Source organism: Ornithorhynchus anatinus, chromosome 1 (assembly GCF_004115215.2).
Source record: "Ornithorhynchus anatinus isolate Pmale09 chromosome 1, mOrnAna1.pri.v4, whole genome shotgun sequence".
NCBI classification, from domain to species: domain Eukaryota; kingdom Metazoa; phylum Chordata; class Mammalia; order Monotremata; family Ornithorhynchidae; genus Ornithorhynchus; species Ornithorhynchus anatinus.
The window spans coordinates 185152402-185174822 of record NC_041728.1 but is presented as its reverse complement, the minus strand read 5'-3'; the positions used below and the strand labels follow the sequence as shown (position 1 = coordinate 185174822).

General features: G+C 57.4%; 1 protein-coding gene across 2 annotated transcripts in view; it reads right to left on the bottom strand.

Annotated features, from left to right (window-relative positions):
- ITGB5 (integrin subunit beta 5) overlaps window positions 1-21587 on the bottom strand; it is a 46688-nt gene extending 25101 nt beyond the window's left edge. For both annotated transcript variants that reach the window (XM_029063332.2, XM_039913600.1), the window contains exons 1-8: window positions 21494-21587; window positions 14026-14111; window positions 12987-13191; window positions 12622-12871; window positions 9495-9663; window positions 4759-4920; window positions 2102-2197; window positions 533-622 (exon numbers count right to left, since the gene is read on the bottom strand). In XM_029063332.2, the coding sequence (XP_028919165.2) occupies window positions 533-622; window positions 2102-2197; window positions 4759-4920; window positions 9495-9663; window positions 12622-12871; window positions 12987-13191; window positions 14026-14111; window positions 21494-21512 (1077 nt within the window). In that variant the 5' untranslated portion in view covers window positions 21513-21587. The remainder of the gene's footprint in view (window positions 1-532; window positions 623-2101; window positions 2198-4758; window positions 4921-9494; window positions 9664-12621; window positions 12872-12986; window positions 13192-14025; window positions 14112-21493) is intronic.
- Between the last annotated feature and the right edge of the window lie 834 nt (window positions 21588-22421).

Genomic DNA, 22421 nt, shown 5'->3' with positions numbered 1-22421 from the left:
TGATCCCACGGCCACTGCCCACTGGTCTCTAGAATGGAGTATGGGGTGTGATTGCAGGGGGTGGGGAAGGAGAGAGTAGGAGGGTGGGGAACACTGGGGGTGGGCCCTAGGGCTGCAGGGGACGGGGCTTGCTGGAGGGGGAGGACTTACTGGAGGGGCGCGGGGCTGCCCTAAAGCCTAGAGGTGACTGGGCTGCTCTCTGGGTCGAAAACTGGACTCGGCGCTGTCACAGGCTGGGAGTGGGTGAGGAGCTGAGGCAATGCCCCCAGACCTCGCCCCCTCCCTGGACCCTCTCCCGGTCCCACCTCCTCCCACCTCTAGCTGCAGCACTGATGGGTCAGAAGGAGAAGGGGAGGGGAAGGGAAGGAGAGAAGATGGGAGGGAGGGAAATGTAGGGGACAGCGGGGTAGAGGAGAAGGGAGAGCGAGGGAGAGGAGAAGGGGTGCCGGGAGATGAGGAGAAAGGAAAGAAAAGGAGAGGAGAGAAGAGGGGAGAGGAGGGGGAGGGTGAAGGGGCTGGGAAGGGCCCTCACATTGTAGGCGTTGACGATGAGCTGGATGATGTTCCTGGAATCTCCGTGCAAGATCTCCACGGTGGTCCCAGGGATCAAGGCTGTGAAGTTCTTGTCCGGGGGAAGGAAGAGTGAAATTCTGGGGCGGCTGCTCCCTGCAGTCCCCAGCCCAGCCCGGCCCGATCCCCCGGCCCCCGCTGCCCCGACCCCAGCAACCGAACGCCTCTTTCCGAGCGGCACGGCCCGCCCGGGGGACGACGACGTCCGGTTGCCATTTTGAGGGATTCCCACGTGTTCTTCAGGGGGTTATGACCCGACGGGCCACTCTGGTCCTGCACGGCCCTTCCAGCCTGGGGGCAGTGGGGAGACTTGGCCTGCGGTCCAGTCGGGGCCCGACCAAAAAAACAGACCTAAAAACTGCCAGGCCTGGGGCAAGGGACGGGGTGGGGGCCGCTGAAATCAGACGTCAGACCACCCCGCCGCTCACTGTCCCTTAACCCACAAGGGCCTTCTCCGCCCCCTGGACCCGCCAGCTCAGGGAACCCAGCCAGGGAAGGAACATGGACCCAGAGACTAAGGTACACAAAGGGTAATAATAATAATAATTAGGGTATTTTTAAACGCTTACTATGTGCCAAGCACTGTTCTAAGACCTAGGGTAGATAGAGGGTAATCAGGTTGTCCCACATGGGGCTCATACTTTTCATCCCCATTTTATAGATGAGACACAGACAAGTTAAGTGACTTGCCCAAGGTCACACATCAGACAAGTGGCAGAGCTTGTTCCGTTTTGCTTTGCTGTCTCCCCCATTTAGACCGTGAGCCCGTTATTGGGTAGGGATTGTCTCTGTTGCCCAATTGTATCTTCCAAGTGCTTAGTACAGTGCTCTGAGCATAGTAAGCGCTCAATAAATGCGACTATATGAATGAATAAATCTACGTCCTCTGACTCCCAAGCCCGTGCTCTTTCCACTAAGCCATGCTGTTTCTCTATGCAAGAGTACTCATCTCCTGGGTACACTCCATGTCCCCATCTCTAAACCCAGCTGCTTCTGTTTGTTGTTATATTTCTGTTTGTTGTTATATTGTCCTCTCCCAAGCGCTTGCTACAGTGTTGTGCACAAAGTAAGCATTCAATAAATACGGCTGTATGAAAGGATACTTCATTGTATCAGCAATTTACTTTCTTGCCGGTCTCCACTGCTACACTGTCAGTTCCTTGAGGGCAGGGATCATGACTACCAATTCTACTGTCCTCTCCCCAGTGCTCAGCACAGGGCTCTGCATACAGTTGACTGGAAGTTCCTTGAGGACAGGGATCATGCCTACTAGCTCTATTATCCTCGCCCAAGTGCTCAGCACAGCGCTCTGCACACGGAAGACTGGAAGCTCCTTGAGGGCAAGGATTGTGTCTAAGTCTATCTGACTCTCCAATGCTCAGTACAATGCTCTGCGAGAAACAAGCGCTCGATATTCCCGCCGATTGACAAAGCAGGATACCTCTGTGGTCCCCGCCACCCCCCGGCCCGGGGTCCCCTGGCTACCCCCGACCCGAGCCCGTGGAGCCCTTGGAGACCACTGAGAACGCACCTTGTACAACATGTAATGGTTCTTGGTCACGGCGAAGATCAGGTGGATGTTGTTCTCTGCCAGCTTCTCGCCCAGCAGAGCCAGGGATGGGTAGTCCTGCGGGGAAGGCGAGGGCAAGGTTGATGAGGGGTCCCCGTGCCCCGGAAACTCAGAGCGATGCCTCAGCTCCCAAAGGCCTCCTAACCCAGTCATTCAATCCTACTTATCAAGCTCTTACTGTGTGCAGAGCACTGTACTAAGCGCTAGGGAGAGGACAATATAACAACAAACAGGCACATTCCCACAACGAGCTGACAGTCTAGAGGGGGATGCCCCATCTCCCATAGACCTCCTCGCCCATGCCTCCAAATCCCCGAACCCGTGCACTAGGATCGAGGAGATTCTTCCCTTCTAATTGTGGGGTCAGCTGGAAAGCAAGGCTCGATGGCCCAGACCCCTGGGACTTTAAGTCCCACCAAGCTCGGGGCGGGGGGGTGGGGCGGTTTCCACACTGAACATGAACTGCGTATGCTCCAAACATTCGTTCTACGGCTTTCAGGATGCTGTGGGGTGGGGTGGTCCAGGTTGAGCAGGGACTGAGCATCCTCCGAACACTTGCATCACAAAGCCCAGGATACTCTAGGGCCTACACCGAGCATGCTCCAAATATCTGTGTAACAATAATAATAATAACAACAAAAATAATAATGATAATAAAAATAATAATGGTGATGATGGTGATAATGATAAGCTGCTTTGAGAAGCTGCATGGCATAATGGATAGAGACTGGGCCTGGGAGTCAAAAGGTCGTGGGTTCTGATCCCAGCTCTGCCACTTGTCTGCTGTGCGACCTTGGCCAAGTCACTTCACTTCTCTGGGCCTCAGTCATCTCATCTGAAAAATGGGCATCGAGACTGGGAGCCCCATGTGGGACGGGGATTGGGTCCGACGTGATTATGTGAATATCTGTAGTTTATTGATTTATATTAATGCCTGTCTCTCTCCATTCTACGCTGTAACTCGTAGTGGGCAGGGAATGTGTCTATCATTGTAATGTCCTCTCCCAAGGGCTTAGTACAGTGCTCGGCACACAGTAAGTGCTCAATAAATAGTAATAATAATAATGGTATTTGTTAAACTCTTACTAAGTGCCAAGCACTGCTCTAAGCGCTGGGGTAGAGACAAGGTAATCAGGTTGTCCCACATAAGGCTCACAGTCTTAATCCCCATTTTACAGATGAGGGAACTGAGGCACAGAGAAGTTAAGTGGCTTGCCCAAGGTCACAAAGCAGACAAGTGGCAGAGCCAGGATTAGAACCCATGACCTCTGACTCCCAAGCCCAGGCTTTTTCCACTAAGGCACGAATGAATTGGCTTGTATCCACCCCAGCACCTAGTAGGGTGCCTGGCACACAGTAAGCGTTTAACAAATACCACAATTGTTATTATTATTATTGATCACTGTGGTTTTTCCTATATGCTTACTATGTGCCAAGCACTGTACTAAACACTAGGGTAGATAATAGATCATCAGGTTGGACACAGACCCTGTCCCACATGGGGCTCACGGTCTTAGTCAGAGGGAGAAGAGGGATCGACTGTCCATTTTTCACATGAGGGAACTGAGGTACAGAGAAGCGAAGTGTCTTGCCCAAGGTCACAAAGCAGGCAAGGCCTACACTGAGCACCACAAGTCGCAGGATGCTGAGGGACTCAGGCTGAGTGGGGACTGAACACGCTCCCAGTGTTAATCAAACCATCCACTGCTTGGGAGAGCAAAATATAACAGAAGTGCCCAGAATGCTCTTGGTAAGCAGTATGGCCTAGGGGATAATAACCGGGCCTGGGAATCAGAGGGCTGGGTTCTAAGCCCGGCTACGCCACTTGTCTCCTGTGTGATCTTGGGCAAGTCCCTTCACTTCTCTGTGCCTCAGTTACCTCATCTGGAAAATGGGGATGAAGACTGTGAGCCCCACATGGGACAAGAGCCATATCCAACCTGATTATCTTGTATCTACCCCAGCGCTTAGCACAGTGCCTGGCATGTAGAAGATGCTTAACAAATACCATAAAAAAACCCAAAATGCTGTGGGACCTATACTGAGCATGCACTAAAAACCTGAACGACAAGTCCCAGAATGCTAAGGGACCATTGGCCCTTGGGGGCTTAGTCACTAAGCGCTCAATAAATATAATAATAATAATAATTATGGAATTTGTTAAGTGCTAACTATGTGTCAAGCACTGTTCTAAGCACTGTTCTAAGTAGATCAGGTTGTCCCACGTGGGGCTCACAGTCTCATTCCCCATTTTCCAGATGAGGTCACTGAGGCACAGAGAAGGGAAGTGATTTGCCCAAAGTCACCCAGCAGACAAATACGACAGAGCCAGGAGTAAAACCCACGATCTCCGACTCCCAAGCCCGGGCTCTTTCCACTAAGCCACGCCGCTTCTCATGGTCGAAGGACTGATAGGCCGAACACCAGGCCCTGCGCACTAGGATGCTCTGGGCCCCTACATTGGAGCACACTCAGTTGATGATCAGAAGACTTTCCCACAATGCCCAGGATGCTTGTCGTCCGCCCGTGTGCCCATCCGCCTGTCCGCCCTCCTGAATTCCCGCCGGCCCCGCCCACCCGCCCATCCACCAGCCGCCGGCCCGCCGGTCCACCCTCACCATCTGGTTAGTGGCGCTGTACTCGTTGGCCTGGTCCAGGTGGCAGAGACCGTCGTGTGGCTGGACGAGCCCCCCGAGCTTGCCGTCCAGGGCGATGTGGGGCACGTCATCCGTCGTGAACACCAGCAGGTGCAGGGCCTCCTTCCGCCAGCCCACCTTGTCCTGCTCAATGGGGTCGGAGGGTTGGCATCAGGCCGGGACCCTGGACCCAGCCCCGCCCACCTCCTGCTGGGCGCTGAGGAGAGAAGTCCCCATTGTCCCGCTCTCTCCTTAAGAAGCAGCATGGCCTAGTGGATAGAGCATGGGCCTGGAAGTCAGAAGGTCATGGGTTCTAATCCCGGCTCCGCCACTTGCCTGCTCTGTGACCTTGGGTAAGTCACTTCACTTCTCTGGCCCTCAGTGACCTCATCTGTAAAATGGGGATCAAGACTCTGAGCCCAACGTGGGACAGGGACTGTGTCCAACCCGATTTGCTTGTATCCATCCCGGTGCTTAGTACAGTACCTAGCAAATAGTAAGTGCTTAACAAATGCCATAATTATTATTATTTTTATAGAGGGGAAGTCGAAGATGGAGAGGGGAGAGTCAGGGATGGAGAGGGGAGAGACAAGGACAGAGAGGGAAGAGTCAGGGATGGAAAGCAGGGTGTTGGGGAAGGAGGGGGGAGTCGGGGATGGAGGGAAGAGTCAGAAAAGAAGAGGAGAGACAGGGACAGAGGGGAGAGACGGGGATGGAGAGGGGAAAGACAAGGACAGAGAGGGAAGAGTCAGGGGTGGAAAGCAGGGTGTCGGGAAAGGAGGGGGGAGTCAGAGAAGGAGGGGGGAGTCAGGGAAGGCGGTGGGGGGACTCGGGGAAGGCGGGGGGGGAGTCAGGGAAGGAGGGGAGAGGCAGGAACAGAGGGGAGAGACAGGGACCGAGGGGAGTCAGAGAAAGAGGAGAGTCAGGGAGGGAGGGGAGAGTGGGAGAAGGAGGAGAGCATCAGGGAGAGAGAGCAGGGAGTGCGGGTGTGGGCGGTGGTATTCCAGGCCGCGGAGCTCCGGGAATCCCGCCAGTTGGTTTGTTGTCGAGCCGGCGCTCCGCCGGCCTGGCCCGGCCCAGCACAGCACAGCTCAGCACAGCACATTCCTGGGACAACAGAACTGATGGGGGAGGGGAGGTGGGGGAGGGCAGGGGGGACTGGAGAGATGATTGCGTCCCCTCCCCCAACCTCCCAACCGGTGACCCGGCCCATGCCAGCACCTCAGGTTTGGAGGAGGAGGAAGAGGAGGAGGAGAAGAACGAGGAGGAGGAAAACGAGGAAGAGGGGAAGGAGGCCAAGGTGCAGGAGGTGGATGAGGCTGAAGAGAAGGAGGATGAGGAGGAGGAGGAGGAGAAGGAGGCCAAGGAGCAGGAGCAGGATGAGGCAGAAGAGGAGGACAAGAAGGAGGATAAAGAGGAGGAGGAGGAAGAGGCTGAGGAGAAGGAAGAGAAGGCTGAGGAGGAAAAGGATGAGGAGGAGGATGAGAAGGAGGACAAGAAGGCGCAGGAGGAGGAGAAGGATGACAAGGAGGATAAAGAGGAGGAGGAGAAAGAGGTGGTGGAGGAAAAGGATGAGGAGGTGGATGAGATGGCAGACAAGAAGGGGGAGGAGGAGGAGGAGTAAGAGGGGAGAATGCTGAGAAGGAGGCCAAGTTGCAGGAGGAGGAGGAGGAGGAGAAGGAGGAAATGGAGGAGGCCAAGGAGCAGGAGTATGAGAAGGAGGAGGAAGAGGAGGAGGAGGAGGCCGAGGAGCAGGAACAGAGCCAAGGAGCAGGAGGAGGAAGAGAAGACCAAGAAGCAGGAGGGAGCTGAGAAGGTTGTGAGGAGGCGGTGCCTCCCTGTAGGTCCAGGGAGCCGGGGAAGGCAAGGATTGAGGGCCGCTGACTCTGCCCATGCCTACTGTGTGACCTCAGGCAGGCCCTGACCCTCTCTGGTCCTCAATTTCCCCACCTGTACAATGGGGAGGTGGTCACCGCTCCACCTCCCTCTCAGCCCAGGAGTCCCAGTGGGGGCGGGGGGAGACACAAACAGAGACCATGTCCAATCATCTCCTGCTGTACCATCCCTGGGGTCCGCACGGTGCTTGGCACACATTAAGCACCAAATCAACCCCGGAATTGAGGCGGAGCAAGGCACCCTGCACAGCCCCTGTCTGTTCATCAATCGATGGCATTTACTGAGCACTTACGGGGTGCTGAGCACTGTACCGAGCGCCGAAGCCCCAAGTCACCCTGAGAGTCCTGGAGTCCCAGAGTCCAAGCCACGAGAAACAGGAGTGGGTGAGCGAGGGTCCCTCACGTGTCTGCGGATCCGCAGCTGGAAGTCTGGGCCCCGCCCCCACCTCCCCCCTCCCACCCACCCCCACCCCCATCACGTCAGCTCAGCGCTTTTGGCCACATCCTCGTCCATCTGCTATTTGAGCACTTCTTTCTGGGAATTATTTTATGTCTGTCTCTCCCACTAGACATAATGGGAGAGGCAGTGTGGATAATGTTTGCCTTGAGGGCAGGGATGGTGTCTACAAAGTTTATCATCCTCTCCCCTGTGGTCAGTCCAGTGCTCTTCTTCTTGAGGGCAGGGATGGTGTCTCTGAACTCCACTGTCCTCTCCCAAGCACTCAGCACAGTGTTCTGTACACAGTAAACTGTCAGCTCCTTGAAGGCAGTGTTAATTCATTCATTCAATAGTATTTACTGAGCGCTTACTATGTGCAGAGCACTGTACTAAGCACTTGGAATGCACAATTCGGCAGCGGATAGAGACAATCCCTGCCCACTGATGGGTTTACGGTCTAACTGGGGGAGACAGACAAAAACAATAGCAATAAAGAGAATCAAGGGGCTGTACATCTCATTAACAAAATAGGGTAATAAAAATCTATACAAATGAGCAGACGAGCACAGTGCTGAGGGGAGGGGAAGGGAGAAGGGGAGGAGCAGAGGGAAAGGGGGGGAAGGGGGCTTAGCTGAGGGGAGGTGAAGGGGGGAGCAGAGAGGCAGCAGAGGGAAAAGGGGAAGCTCATTCTGGGAAGGCCTCTCGGAGGAGGTGAGCTCTCAGTAGGGTTCGAAGAGGGGAAGAGAGTGAGTTTGGAGGAGGTGAGGAGGGAGGGCATTCCGGGACAGCGGGAGGACGTGGGCTGGGGGCCAACGGCGGGACAGGCGAGAACGAGGGACGGCGAGGAGGTGGGCGGCAGAGAGCAGAGCGTGCGGGGTGGGCGGTAGAAAGAGAGAAGGGAGGAGAGGTAGGAGGGGGCAAGGGGATGGAGAGCCTTGAAGCCCAGAGTGAGAAGTTTTTGTTTCGTGCGGAGGTCGATAAGCAACCACTGGAGGTTTCTAAGGAGGGGAGTGACAGGCCTAGAGCATTTCTGCAGGAAGATGATCCGGGCAGCGGAATGAAGAATAGACTGGAGTGGGGAGAGACAGGAGGAAGGGAGATCAGAGAGAAGGCTGACACTGTAATCTAGCCGGGATATTATGAGAGCCTGTACCATTTGACAGATGAGGGAACTGAGGCAGAGAGAAATTAATAATAATGATGGAATTTGTTAAATGCTTACTACATGCCAGGCCCTGTACTAAGTGCTGGGGTTGATACAAGCAAATCAGGTTGGACACAGTCCCCGTCCCAGTGGAAAGAGCAAGGGCTTGGGAGTCAGAGGTCGTGGGTTCTAATCCCGGCTCCACCACTTGTCTGCTGTGTGACCTTGGGCAAGTCACTTCACTTCTCTAGGACTCAGTTACCTCATCTGTAAAAATGGGGGTTAAAAAATGTGAGCCCCACGTGGGACAATCTGATTACCCTGTATCCAACCCAGCGCTTAAAACAGTGCTCAGCAAATAGTAGGCGCTTAACAAATACCATAATAATAATTAATAATTAATAGTCTCGATCCTCACTTTACAGATGTTTACAGACTTGCCCAAAGTCACCCAACAGAGAAGTGGCAGAGCTGGGATTAGAACCCATGACCTTCTGCCTGCCTCCCAGGCCTATGCTCATCCACTATGCCATGCGGAGGTGGGATTCGGATCGTCTCTGTTGCCAAATTGTACTTTCCAAGTGCTTAGTACAGTGCTTGGCACAGAGTAAGCGCTCAATAAATATGATTGAATGAATGAATGAATTTGAACCCAGATCTTTCTGACTTCCAGGCCCATGCTCTAACCACTAGACCCAGCTGCTTCCCCGCTCCTCCCTGCGGCCCCAGCTCCTCCAACCCACCCCGGCCCCCCTTCCCTGAAGTCCCGCCTCCTCTCCACAGCCCCCCGGATTCCTCCACATGGCCCCCATGGATGAACGGATGGAGTCGGCCTGGGCAGGTGGGCGTCTCAGCCACCTTCTGGTGCTGAGTTCTCACCCCTCGGGCCCAAGCGGACCACCCTCCTCGCCTCACTTCATCCCACATGTCTCCAGCCGGTCGCACCATGGCCCAGTCAGCCTGCCGCCCAGGGCCGCCCTCGCCCTCCCCATTTTATAGACGTGGTAACTGAGGCCCAGAGAAGTGAAGTGACTGGCCCACGGTCACACAGCAGACAAAGGGTGGAGGTGGGATTAGAACCCAGGACCTTTGGACTCCCAAGCCTGTGTTCCATCCACTAAGGCACGCTGTTTCTCACAAGCCACGCTGCTTAGTGGTATGGGAGGGCAGCTCGTGTCTGCGCCGACTGTGTCCGCGCTGTGGCCAAGCTTTATGAGGCCAGGTGGGGCGGGAAACTCACCGTGCACACGGCCGCCTGCAGGATGGCGTCGAAGCCGCCCTCGGGCGCATCCCGGTTCCGGGAAACTCTCTGCTTCTGCACCTCCTCGTTGAAGCGTCCGACCTCGTCCGTGAGGGCCAGAAGGTGCCGGAAGCCGAAGGCCGGGACGCAGCTGGGGAACAGCTTGTATCTGCAGGGGCACAGGCAGCTCCACCACTCAGGGCCCCGCATCCGGATCCGGACATTTTCGACCCCACACCCTCTGACCGGACGCCCTCTGACCCGTCGCCCCCCGATCCAATGCCCGCTGACCAGATGCCCCGTGTTCCAATGCCTTCCGACAGGAAGCCCTCTGACCCAATGCCCTCCGACCGGATGCCCTCTGACACAATGCCCCCTGCCCCTCAACCAATCAATCAGTCTGGAGAATTTATCAAGTGCCTACTCTGTGCAGAGCACTGTGTGATCGGTGCCTTCAGAAGCGCTGTTAAACTTGATATCTAGCGGGGGCCACGTGAGTGCTCAACAGCTTAGGTGGCAGAAGTGCTGAAGTGACAGTTGGGGTGCCTGTAAGGCGGGGGAGGTGCGAGGGTAATCAGGGAAGGCTTCCTGGAGGAGATGTAGAAGCAGCATGGCCTCATGGAAAGACCACAGGTCCGGGAGTCAGAAGAACCTGGGTTCTAATTCTGATCCGCCCCATATCCACTGTGTGACTTTGAGCAAGTGACTTCACTCCCCCGGGACCTCCGTTACCTCATTTGGAAAATGGAGACGATGACCGTGAGCTCCAGGTGGGACAGGAACTGTGACCAACCCCATTAGCTTGTATCTACCCCAGTGCTTAGAACAGTGCTTGACGTACAGTAAGCGCTTAAAAATACTATCACTATCATTATTATTATGCGATTTCAGGAGGCTTTGGAGATGGGCAGAGTGGTGGCCTGTTGGGTATGAAGGGGGAGATCCAGAGAGGAGGGAGGGCGTGAGCTAGGGGTCGACGGTGATAATAAGCAAGAATGATGTCCAGAAAGTAGGTCAGTCTGAGAGGAACGAGGCGTGCGGGCTGGGGTGAAGTGGGAGAGCAGCGAGGTGAGGTAGGAGGGGGCGAGCCGATCGAGCGCTTTAAAGCTGACAGTGAGGAGTTTCTGATTGATGCAGAGATGGATGGGCAACCAGCAGAAGTTTCTGAAGAGCAAGAAGATGTGGGCAGAACGGGGGTTTATAAAAATGATCCAGGCAGCAGAGTAAAGTTTGGGCTGGAGGGGGGAGAGAGAGGAGGCAGGGAGATCAGGAAGGAGGCTGATGCAGTCATCCAGGAGGGACAGGATGAACAATCGTTCATTTTATTGTATTAACGTGTTAGCAGTTTGGGTGGATTTTAGCGATGGTGTGAAAGTTGAACAGATAGGATTTAGTGATGGATTGAATATGCAGGTAGAATGAGAGAGAGGAGTCGAGGAAAATGTCAGGGTTATGGGCTCGAGAGACAGAAAGGATGGTGGTGCCGTCTTCAGTGATGGGAAAGTCAGGGGGGAGGACAGAGTTTGGCTGGAAAGATAAGGAGTTCTGTTCCAGACATGTTAAGCTTGAGATGTCAGTGGGACATCCAAATAGAGATGTCCTGAAGGCAGGAGGAAATTGCGAGATGGCAGAGAAAGAGAGAGGTCAGGGCTGGGGAGGGAGATTTGGGAATCATCCGCGTAGAGATGGGAGTGGAAGTCATGGGACAGAATGAGTTCCACAAGGGAGTGGGTGTAGATGGAGAAAATAAGGAGACCCAGAACTGAGCCTTGAGGGACCCCCATAGATTTGAGGGTGGGAGGCAAAGACTGAGAATGAGCAACCAGAGATAGGAGGAGGAGAACCAGGAGAGGACAGTATCGGTAAAGCCCAAGGTTGGATATAACGATCCAGGAGAAGGAGAGTCACTTCACTTCTCCGTGCCTCAGGAGTGGATAGAGCCCAGCCCTGGGAGTCAGAAGGTCATGGATTCTAAACCCGGCTCCGCCACTTGTCTATTATGTGACCTTGGGCAAATTACTATACTTCTCTGGGCCTCATTTCCCACATCTGTAAAATGGGGATTGAGACTGTGAGCCCCACGTGGGACAGGGGCTGTGTCCCACCAGATTTACTTGTAAACACCCCAGTGCTTAGTACAGTGTCTGGCACAGAGTAAGTGCTTAAATACCACAATTATCAATTATTATTATTATTAGAAAATGACTTATAACTATCCCAGCGCTTAGAAAGGTGCCTGGCACATAGTAAGCACTTAAGAAATACAGTGCTTGGAACATTAGCAAGCACTTAGCAAATACCATAATAATTATTATTGTTTCTTAATAATAATAATAATAATAATAATGATAAATAGGGATTAAGATTGTGAGCCCCATGTGAGACAGGGACTGTGTCCAACTTGATCATGTTATATCTACCCTAATGTTTAGTAGCGTGCTTGGCACACAATAAATGCTTAATTAATAATACGTTACTGTTAGAGGGTGAAGGGCTGGGGTCAGAGAAGCAGGGGGAGGGGCTAGATTGCCGAAAATTGGAGGGTGAGGGCTACTTCATGGGTTACATTTGGGCACAGTAGGTGTGGGCCGTGGGGACAGGGGGTGATGTGGGAGAGGAGCAGTGTTGCTTAGTAACGGAGAGGGCTGGACCGGAGCCCCGGGGTGCAGTGGGCGGGGCCGGGGGTGATGCTCCCTGGGGGCCCCCTCAGGGTCTGGACTCCTGGCTCCTGGTGGATCACCCGCTTTGGATCACGGTGGCACTAACGGGCCAAGGAGGAGGGCATGGGCTGGAGGCTGGAGGGCCGGAGGGTGTCAGGTTGGAAAGCACTGGGCCAAACAGCACGGAACATCCAACACCCCTGACTCTCCCCTCTCCATCCCTGACTCTCCCCAGTGACCCAGCATGGACCATCCCATACCCCTGACTCTCCCCTCTCCATCCCTCACTCTCCACAGTGACCCAGAATGGATCATCCATTCTCATCCCTCACTCCCTGCTCCCCAGTCACCCAGCACTGACCATCCCTCACCCCCGACTCTCCGATCTCCCTCCCCGACTCTCCTCAGTGAAACCGGAACCCCGGCCCCGAGCCCGGCCCCCCGCCCGGCCTCCCGGCCTCCCGTACCCGACGCAGGGGTTGTCCCGGTAGCGGGGGGCCGTGTAGGAGAAGGGCGACGTGCTCTTGTCCACGAAGGAGCCGAAGCCGAGGCGGAAGTTCCTGGTGAGCGCACGCATCTCCTGAGCCAGCCGGGTGCCCAGGTGGCGGATGGCGTCCAGGTCGTCCTTCATGGACAGCGACAGGTCCATCAGGTAGTAGAGGTCCAGCGGGTAGTCCTCCACCGGGCGCACCTGCACCCGCACCCGCGCCGCCTCGCCTGCCGGGCACACACCCGCACCGTCGCCGGACCTCCAGGCACGCTCTCCCTGCCCGCCCCACAGCCCCACACCCGCTCCCCCAGTCTCCCCGCCCGGGGCGGCCCCTTGGCTCACCGGGCCTGAGGTCCACGGCGATCCTCTGCGGGTTGATCTGGGTGAGCTGGTCCAGGGCGTGTCCGGAGGCCCTGGTGCTCAGGGGGTCGTCCTGCAGGACGTGGACGCTGGTGTGGGGGCCCTCCAGCTCCCCACCACAACCGCCCCGGGCCAGATTCTCTCGCAGGTCACAGCGCGGCAGCTCCGACTGGGGTCCGCCGTAGTCCTGGGGCACGGGGAGATAGGGGGTCAGGGGGAGGCAGGCCAGCACGCCCAGAGGTGGGGCACTACTATCTGCTGAGCGTCTGTGAGAGCGGGGCCCTGTGCTGGGAGCCTGTTGTGTGTGGAGTGCTGTGCTGGGCGCCTCCTGTGGTCAGGGTGCTGAATTGGGTGCCTCTTTCATTCATTCATTCAAAAGTATTTATTGAGCACTTATTATATGCAGAGCACTGTACTCTGCGTTTGGGAGAGTAAAATACAACAATAGGCAGACACATTCCCTGACCACAACGGGTTTACGGTCTAGAGGAGAAGCTTACATTCCAGCCAGAGCACTGTACTGCTTGTCTCCTGTGATGTGAGCACTCTACTGGGCAACTCCTGTGGCCAGAGTGTTGTACTAGGCCCCTCCAGTGATCAGAGAGCTGTACTGGGTGTCTCCTCTGGACAGAGCACTGTACTGGAAAACTTTTCTGTTCAGAGCACTGTACTGGGCACCTACTGTGGCCAGAGAATTGTACTGGTGCTCAGGACTTAGCACAGTGCCTTGCATGTAGTAAATCCTTAACAAATACCATAATTATTATTACTGAGTCTTAAATGCTGGACTGAGAGCGGGGAGCGCTCCTCTGCCCCCAACTTTCTGCGGCTCCCTCCGGACACTTTCTGGACACAGGGGACAGCTACCCCACCCCCAGCCTTCAGTGCTGTGGTTCTCCGGAAGGAGGGGAGTCGCCCCTCTGGGTAAGTGGAAGCCCCCCGAGGTCAGAGGCAGAGGTGTGCAGATGGGCAGCACTAAGCAGGGACCCAGGGGTCTGGAGTACGGAGCACTGCCCCTTACCTCTTTGGAGCACCAGGCGCAGTGCGGGTGGAGCAGCAGACACTCCTCACAGGACGAGGCACTGCCCCGTGTGCACACGTTGAGGCCTGCGGGGGTCGAGGAGACAGACATGAAGGCCATTTGCTTGCTGGAGAGAAGCCAATCCCAAGATGCCCCATCACAGCCCGCCAGGACCCCTAAACTCCATTCCCCGGCCCACCAAGCCCCCAAACCCCAAGTCCCCGGTCCACCCAGCTCCCGCCAAATTCCAAGAGGCTGGCCCGCTCAGCTCCCCCAGACTCCTGGCCCGGGACTACGTCTCCAACAGGACCCCAGAATGTTGGAGAAAACTTGTGTCGGAGGGGTGTCAGAGGGAGGGGCCGTTCAACACCCCACATGACCCAACACGGATCATTCAACAGCCCGCAAGACCCAACATGGACCATCCAACTCCCCTCGCGACCCTACACGGACCATCTCACATCGCTGACTCTCTTCTCTCCCTCCCTGACCCAGTGCCCCAGCCCAGATCATCCGATCCCCCGACTCTCCCCTCTCCAACCCTGACTCTTCCTATTGACCCAGCACAAGCCATCCAACACCGTTGATTCTCCTCTCTCCACCACTGACTCTTCCCAGTGACCCACCATGGAGCATCCAACACCCCAGTTCCTCGCTTCCATCCCTGATTCTCCCCAGTGACCCAGCACGGACCATCCAACACCCCTGATTCTCCCCTGTCCATCTCTGACTCTCTCCAATGAGCCAGCCTGGACCATCCAACAACCCTGATTCCCCCCTCTCCATCCCTGACTCTCCTCAGTGACCCAACATGGACCATGAAATGCATCTGACTCTCCCTGCAGTGACCCAGCACGAACCATCCAATACCCCTGACTCTCCCGTCTCCACTCTTGACCCCCTTCTGAACCAGCAAAGACCATCAACACCCTTGACTCTTACCCAGTGACCCATCATAGACCATTCAACATTTTGACTCTGGCTCCGTGACCCAGCACAGACCATCCAACACCCCCTACTCTCCACACAGTGACCCAGAACGAACAATCCAACATTTCTAACTTGCCCTTCTCCATCCCTGACTCTCCCCAAAGTGACCTTGGATAGACCATTCCACACCCCTGACTCTCCCCTCTCCATCCTGGACTCTCCCTCTGTGACCCAGCATGAACCACCCCACACCCCTGCCTCTCCCCTCTCCATCCCTGACTCTCCCTTAGTGACGCAACATGGATCATCCCACTTCCCTGACTTTCCCCTCCCTTAGTGACCCAGAATGGACAATGGTCCAGGGGGTCTGCCTGCTTCCGCTGTTCCTGCCAGATTATGGCCTCTGGGCTCCCAGGCCAAATGGACACCCCCGGTGCTAGGCAAGAAGTGTTTCCAGTGGTTTATGTTGGACCTGCCACCACCGGGCTCTGGCCCCAGGGCCACCTGAGGCTAATGTTTGCTCCGGTCAACACTACCAGCTCCTGGTCCTGTGACCTCCAGCCCCAGGCCCTCATCCTGTGATCAACGTCAGCTCCAGGTGACCCCGGCTACCAGCTCAGCTCCTGGTCCTGTGACCCCCAGGCTGCCTCTCCCGGCCCTCACCTTGGGGCTCTCGTCAACTCCGGTTGACCCTGGCTACTGGCTCCTGGTCCTGTGATCCCCCAGCCCTAGGCCCACGCCCTGGGGCTAACATCAGCCCTGGTTCATCCTAGCTAACAATAATAATAATAATTAATAATTATAGTATTTATTAAGCGCTGTTCTAAGTGCTGGAGTAGATACAAGGTAATCAGGTTTGGACACAGTCCCTGTGCCATATGGGGCTCACAGTCTTAATTCCCATTTTACAGAAGAAGGAACTGAGGCACAGACAAATGAAGGAACTTGCCCAAGGTCAGACAGCAGACAAGTGGAGGAGCTGGGATTAGAACCCAGGTCCTCTGACTCCCAAGACCGTTCTTTGTGACCCCCAGCCCTGGGCCCTCACCTTGGGGCTAAAGTCAACTCTGGTCGACCCTGGCTACCGGTCCCGTGACATCCCCCACACCCCAGCCCTGGGCCCTCACCCTGAGGCTCACGTCTGCTCCGGTTGACCTGATCTACCAGTTCCTGGTCCTGTAACCCTCAGCCTGCCTCTCATGGTTGGCACTGCACAGATCCTCCGGAGAGTCCGGGGCCAGAGTCCAGAGGCTGCTCTCTCTCCTAGATTCTGCACACACTCTACAACGGGGACTAGCAGCTGTGCACCCCCCCCCCCCCGCACACGCAATAGCCCTGCAGCTCCGCACAAGGCTCTGCACACATTCTAGATTCTTGATCAGGGGCCGTGTACCCCGGGGCTCCACACAGAACCAAGCACATACTGAAGACTTTGACCAGCATCTGTGTATCCCAGAACGTTGCACAGAGCTCTGAGCACATTATAGATCCGTGACCAGAGGCCGTGCACCACAGCACTCCACACGGGGTTCTGCACACACTATGGACTGTGATCAGTGGCTATGTAGCTCACGTCTCCGCACGGGGCTCTGAGCACGCTCTGGACTGTGACTCGCAGTTGCGTACCCCAGCTCACCGCACAGGGCTTTGCACACACTCTAGACCTGTGACCAGAAGCTGTGAACCCCAGTGCTCTACGCAGGGCTCTGCAAACACTATAGACACATGAGCAGCAACTTTGAACCCCAGTGGTCCACACACACAGCATGTGACCAGTACCCCCGTCTCTGTCCCCTCCATTCCCCACCCTCAAACTCCCCTGACCGGGGTTGTTCAGTGGGGGTCAGGGACGGGCTTTCGGCCTCCACTGCCCAGCCTCCACAGTCCATCCCCGTCCACTCCGGAGCACCCCACCACCACCCCCGGAAACCACAAAATCTGCGTTTACCAGTGTGGCTGGGGTTGCGAGACAGCTCTTTTTTTTGTACACACACCCCCCTTACCCCTCCCTCGCTCTCTCCACTTCCTCCTCTGGCCCTAAAATTAGCTGTTCTCCAGGGAAAGGGTCACTTCCCCAGGATGGCCAGGTCAGCTAGGCACGGGGCCAGGGAGGACAGCCCAGAGGTCTGGCCAGAGTTTCCCAGCCTCCGTGCCAACCTGCCCCAACCCCGACGGGGACCCTGAGAGGACCTCGCAGGCAGGTGCTCCCGGGGCCGTAGGAGCCGCTGTGGTCAGGCCCCAGTCTCCGGGCCGTGGGAATGGAGGATTCTGGACTCACCCTGTGACAATGTCAGTGGCCAGGATTTTGGGTGGGCAGCTGCTGCGAGCACTGCGGTCGACCCCGGTGACCCCTGCATTGTCCCCGACCCAGCTGGTCTCCCCATGGATCGGCAGCCCCTCAAGGAACCGTGTCTCTTCCTTTTCATCCGTCCCTCCCGCAATGTCCAGCACGGAGTGTGTGTGGGTCCTGTCTCCCTATCAGGTCAGCAGCCTCGCGAGGGCATGGACCATATCCTCTCCTCCCTCTGTCTTTCCCCAGGGCCCAGCGCTTTATGTGTATGTATGTGTGTGCACATGCATGCTTGTGTGCACACGCATGTGTATGTCCAGTCTCCCCATGGACCAGCAGCCCGTTGAGGGAATGAGCAGTGTCTCCTCCTCCCCACTCTATCCTCCCCCAGTGCCCAGCACAGAGAGAGAGAGAGAGAGAGAGAGAGTGTGGTTGTGTGTGTTTGGGGGGGGGGGGGGTTCCCATGGACCAGTGACCATAACTTACTCCTAGGTCCAGTGCTCTGCAAGCAGGAGACCACTGATTGGTGGACTGACCAAATGACCAATTGCTGCCTGCTCTTTACCACCCTCTTCCCACAGCCCCACCTGATCCCAGTGGTCCAGTCCAGCCCTGCAAACCCTGCTCAGAGTGGGCAGGGGCCAGGCAGGGGCTAGGCAGGAGGCAGGCAAGCGGCGGGCAGGGGCGGGGAGGGGGCTCTTGCTCAGGATGTGATTTGGGGTGGCTCCACACTCCCTACCCTCCCCACACCAGCCTCTCCTCCTTCAGTCCCTGGGCTGGACAGACCCAGGAAAGCCCAGCACAGCCACCGGACGTCCAGCCTCCCTCTGGAGCCCTCAGCGCTCGGCTCGGGCATAGCCCCTGCCCACCACGAGCCCCATGATCCGGCCCCCCTCCCGAGGAGGCCTGCCCCCACCCTCCAGCCTCCTACTTTTCTGCACCGATTTTAGCTCGCCCACAAGTGGCTTCTTTCCTTGCCTCACGGCGACCACATCTGTCCATCCTCCTCTCGCCATCCATCCGTTCCTCCCTGACACTCTCAGCCTTCGACTCCCAGAGTAGCCCCCTACTCTGCGGTCTGAGAAGCAGCATGGCCTAGTGGAGAAAGCCAGGCCTGGGGGATCAGGACACCTGGGTTCTAATCTCGGCTCCACCCCTTATTTATGGTATTTGTTTAGCGCTTACTTTGTGCCAGGCACTGTACTAGCTGCTGGAATAGATCAATCAGTCATTCCTATTGAGCTGTTATTTGTGCAGAGCAGTGTACTGAACACTTGGGAGAGTCCAATACAACAGAATTGGTAGACACGTTCCCTGCCCACAGCGAGTTTACAGTCTAGAGGGAGATTATTAGATTCAAGCTAATCAAATTGGACAGAGTCCCTGACCCACATGGGACTCACAGACTTACTCCCCATTTTACAGATGATGTAACGGAGGCTCAGAGAGGTGACGTGCCTAAGTCTCAGCACTCGGCGCTGGCACATAGTAAGCGCTTAAACGCCATCATCATCATCATTATCATTATTATTATTACTAAGGCCACAGAGCAGATAAGTGATGGAACTGAGTTGGAACTCAGTTCTTTCTGACTCCGTGCTCTATCCACTAAGCCATGCTGCTTCTACTTATCTGCTGTGGGACCTTGGGTAAGTCACTTCACTTTTCTGTACCTCAGTTTCCTCATCTGTAAAACAGGGATTCAATCCCTGTTCTCTTGCCCACTTAGCCTGTGAGCCCCATGTGGGACCAGGTGGCCCAGTCTAAGGAACGAGGGGCCACCGGGAGCGCCTTTCCCCTTCCCCCCATTCCCAAGAACCCCCATAAAGCACGGGCCCAGGAGTCAGAAGGTCATGGGGTTCTAATCCCGGGTCTGCCACTTGTCTTTTGTGGGACCTTGGGCAAGTCACTTCACACTTCTCTGTGCCTCAGTTCCCTCATCCATAAAATGGGGACTGAGACTGTGAACCCCACGTGGGAAGGGGACTATGTCCAACCTGATTTGCTTGTATCCACCCCAGTGCTTAGTACAGTGGCTGGCACATGGTAGGTGCTTAACAAATACCACGATTATTATTATTTTATGAAGGCGAGGACTCATCGTCCCCCAGCCCCTGGCCACCACAGCAGAAGGCCCTGGCTATCAAGACTCCCTACCTGGCATCCCTGGTCCCGGCCCCTCCAGCAACTCCAACTGCACCCGCAGCCCCTGGCCGACAGACTCCGGCCCGCGGGCCCCGGCCCCCGCCAAGTCGGGTTGGAGCCGACTGGGGCCCCGCTGGGCAGGCGTGCAGAGGGGCAGACCATGCGGACGGACAGACTATCCGTCCGTCCATCCCTCCGTCTGTCCATCGGGGGCCAGGGCTGAGGAAGGGGCTGCGGCCACCCCTGGGCCAGGGGAGCGAGACTCCAGGCTCAGACAGACAGAAAGACGGTGGGAAGGGATGGGCCGCCCAGGCTGGGGGAACTAGTATCGGACGGACGGATGGACGGATGGACGGCGGCGATGTGCCACGTGCGGGCTGGGGAAGTGAGGCTCTAGGCTGGACATAAGGACAAACAGCACCTGGCAGGGATAGGCTGCCCAGGGCTTGGGGAGGGGAAGGCAGAGGATGGGGAGGGGGGTCGGGGAGGGGAGCTTGGGTTTGGACCAGTGAAGGCGGGGCAGGGCGGGGCAGTGAGCTCTGGCTGCAGCTGTGGGCGCTGACTCACGTCATGTAGACGTTTCCACTCCTCCCCCAGTGGACCAGGCTCTGGCCTGCCTTGCACATGCTCCAGCACACGAGAGGACCAGGCTCCAGTCTGCCCTGCACATGCTCCAGCACCTGCTTCTCCTGTCTCCCAGTGGACCAGGCTCCGGCCTGCCCTGCCTGTGCTCCATACACGCTTCCTTCCTGACCCCCGCCTGCGGACCAGTCTCCGGCCTGCCCTGCACACGCTCTGGCACACGTTTCCCTTCTGCAACGGACCAGGCTGCAGGCCTGCCCTGCACATACTTCAGCACATCTCCCCCCTGCAGTCAAGGCTCTGGCCTGCCCCACAGACGCTCTGGCACACGGTCCCCCTGAGCAGATCAGGCTCCGGCCTGCCCTGCACACGCTTCAGCTCACACTTCCCCTCCACAGCGAACCAGGCTCCGGCCTGCCCTGCACATGCTTCAGCCTGCTCTGCACACACTTCAGCACACGCAGTGGACCAGGCTCTGGTCTGCCCTGCAAACGATCCAGCACCTGCTTCCCTTGTCCCCCAGCGGACCAGGCCCCGGCCTGCCTTGCAGAAGCTCCAGCACAAGCTTCCCCTCAAGTAGGACCTGGCCTACCCTGCACACACTCTGAAACAGAGTTTTCTTAAGATACGTGGGGCCCGGTGCCCGCTCTGGGGCTCAGCTGGTAGCCAGGGGCCCGGGGCCCGGGTCACTGGAGGTCGGGGCGGGCCCTTCCTGAGTCCCCAAGCGTCCCCCAGGTCTTTCGGTGCAGAGGACGAGGGTGGTGGGGGAAACACGACCCCAATGCTTTGTGTCTCCCTCAAACCCACCCAACTCCTCTGCTCTCAGCCAGGGCCAGCCAGCCCCAACCCGTCCAGCACGTGTGCACACATGCCTGCACACAAACATGTGAACACACGCCCACAAGCACACACACACACACACACACACAGCCCCTCCATAGGACCCAGTAACCAGTGGCCCTGGGGGAAGGGGGTAGGAGAGGAAAGGGGATGGGGGTCGGGGTGGCAGGGGGGAGGAAGGAGGAGGAGAGGGAGGATGGGGAGAAGAAGAAGAGGGAAGAGGAGGGGGTGGTTGGGGCAGGAATGGAAGGAGGGGGAGGAGGAGGCGGGGGATTATGGGGGGAGCCGAGGGCGGGAAGAGGAGGAGGAGGAGGAGGAGAAGAAGGAGAAGGAGAAGGAGAAGGAGGAGGAGGAGGAGGAGGGCGGGAAGACAGAGAAGAGGAGAGGAAGGAAAAGAGGGCAGGGGGAGAAGGATGGGGGGGGGGGGGCTGTAAGACCCCAGGGTCAAGGCTCCCCCAGTCTCGAGGGTCCCCTTCCCGAGCTGGGTCCGGGGGTCGCGGGTCCAGGGGTGGGGGGCCGGGGAAAGGCCGGGTGGGGGTCGGGGGTGGAGGATCCGGTTTTCGGGGTCCGGGGGTCGTGGACTCGGGGGGGGGGGAGGGGTGACGGGAGGGGGTCAAGGATCGAAGGGCAGGGGTGGCCGGTCGTTCCGGGGGTGGGGGGGTCCGTCCGGCCGTCACTCACCCGGACAGAGGGGCAGCATCGCGGCCAGGAGCAGCAGGCGGAGCGGGGGCAGGGGTCGTTGTCGGGGGCTGGGGAGGGGTCCTCGGGGCGGGGCCGACATCCCGTCCCGTCCCGGCCGGGTCCGGCCGGTCCCTTCCCTTCCCTCCCCTTCCCTTCCCTTCCCGTCCCGTCCCGTCCCGTCCCGTCCGGAGCCGCTCAGTCCTCCAACGCCACCGCCGGCCTCGCCCTGCCCATCGCCGCGGCGCCCGGCCTCCGGGGGGCCGCTGGCCGGAGGGGGGCCGCTGTCCGGGGGGGCCGGGGGCCGGAGGGGCCGGGGTCCGGAGGGGGTCCGGAGGTCCGCTATCCGAGGGTGCAGGGGTCAGGCCGAGGGAGCTCCTGCGCCACCAGGGTCGGTCGGTCGGTCGGTCGGTCGGTCCGTCCGTCCGTCCGTCCGTCCGTCCGTCCGATTGACTGACGGCCCCCGGCCCCGCCCCCTACCTGGCCCCGCCCCCCGACTCAGCCCCTCGGCAGCCAATCAGAGCGCGCTCTGCCACAGGGCCACGGCGAGGCCACGCCCACGGGCCCCACACACTCACACTCACTCACACACTCGCTCATTCATTCTAACAGTAATAATCATGATGACGTTTGTTCGGCGCTTACTAGGTGCCAAGCCCTCTTCTAACAACAATAATAATAAAGTTGGCATTTGGTAAGCCCTCACTCTGTGCAGAGCACTGTTCTAAGCGCTGGGGGAGATCCAGGGTCATCGGGTTGTCCCACGGGAGGCTCACAGTTAATCCCCATTTTACAGATGAGGTCACTGAGGCCCAGAGAAGTGAAGTGACTTGCCCCACACAGCTGACAGGTAGCGGAGGCGGGATTAATAATGTTGGTATTTGTTAAGCGCTTACTCTGTGCCGAGCACTGTTCTAAGCGCTGGGGTAGA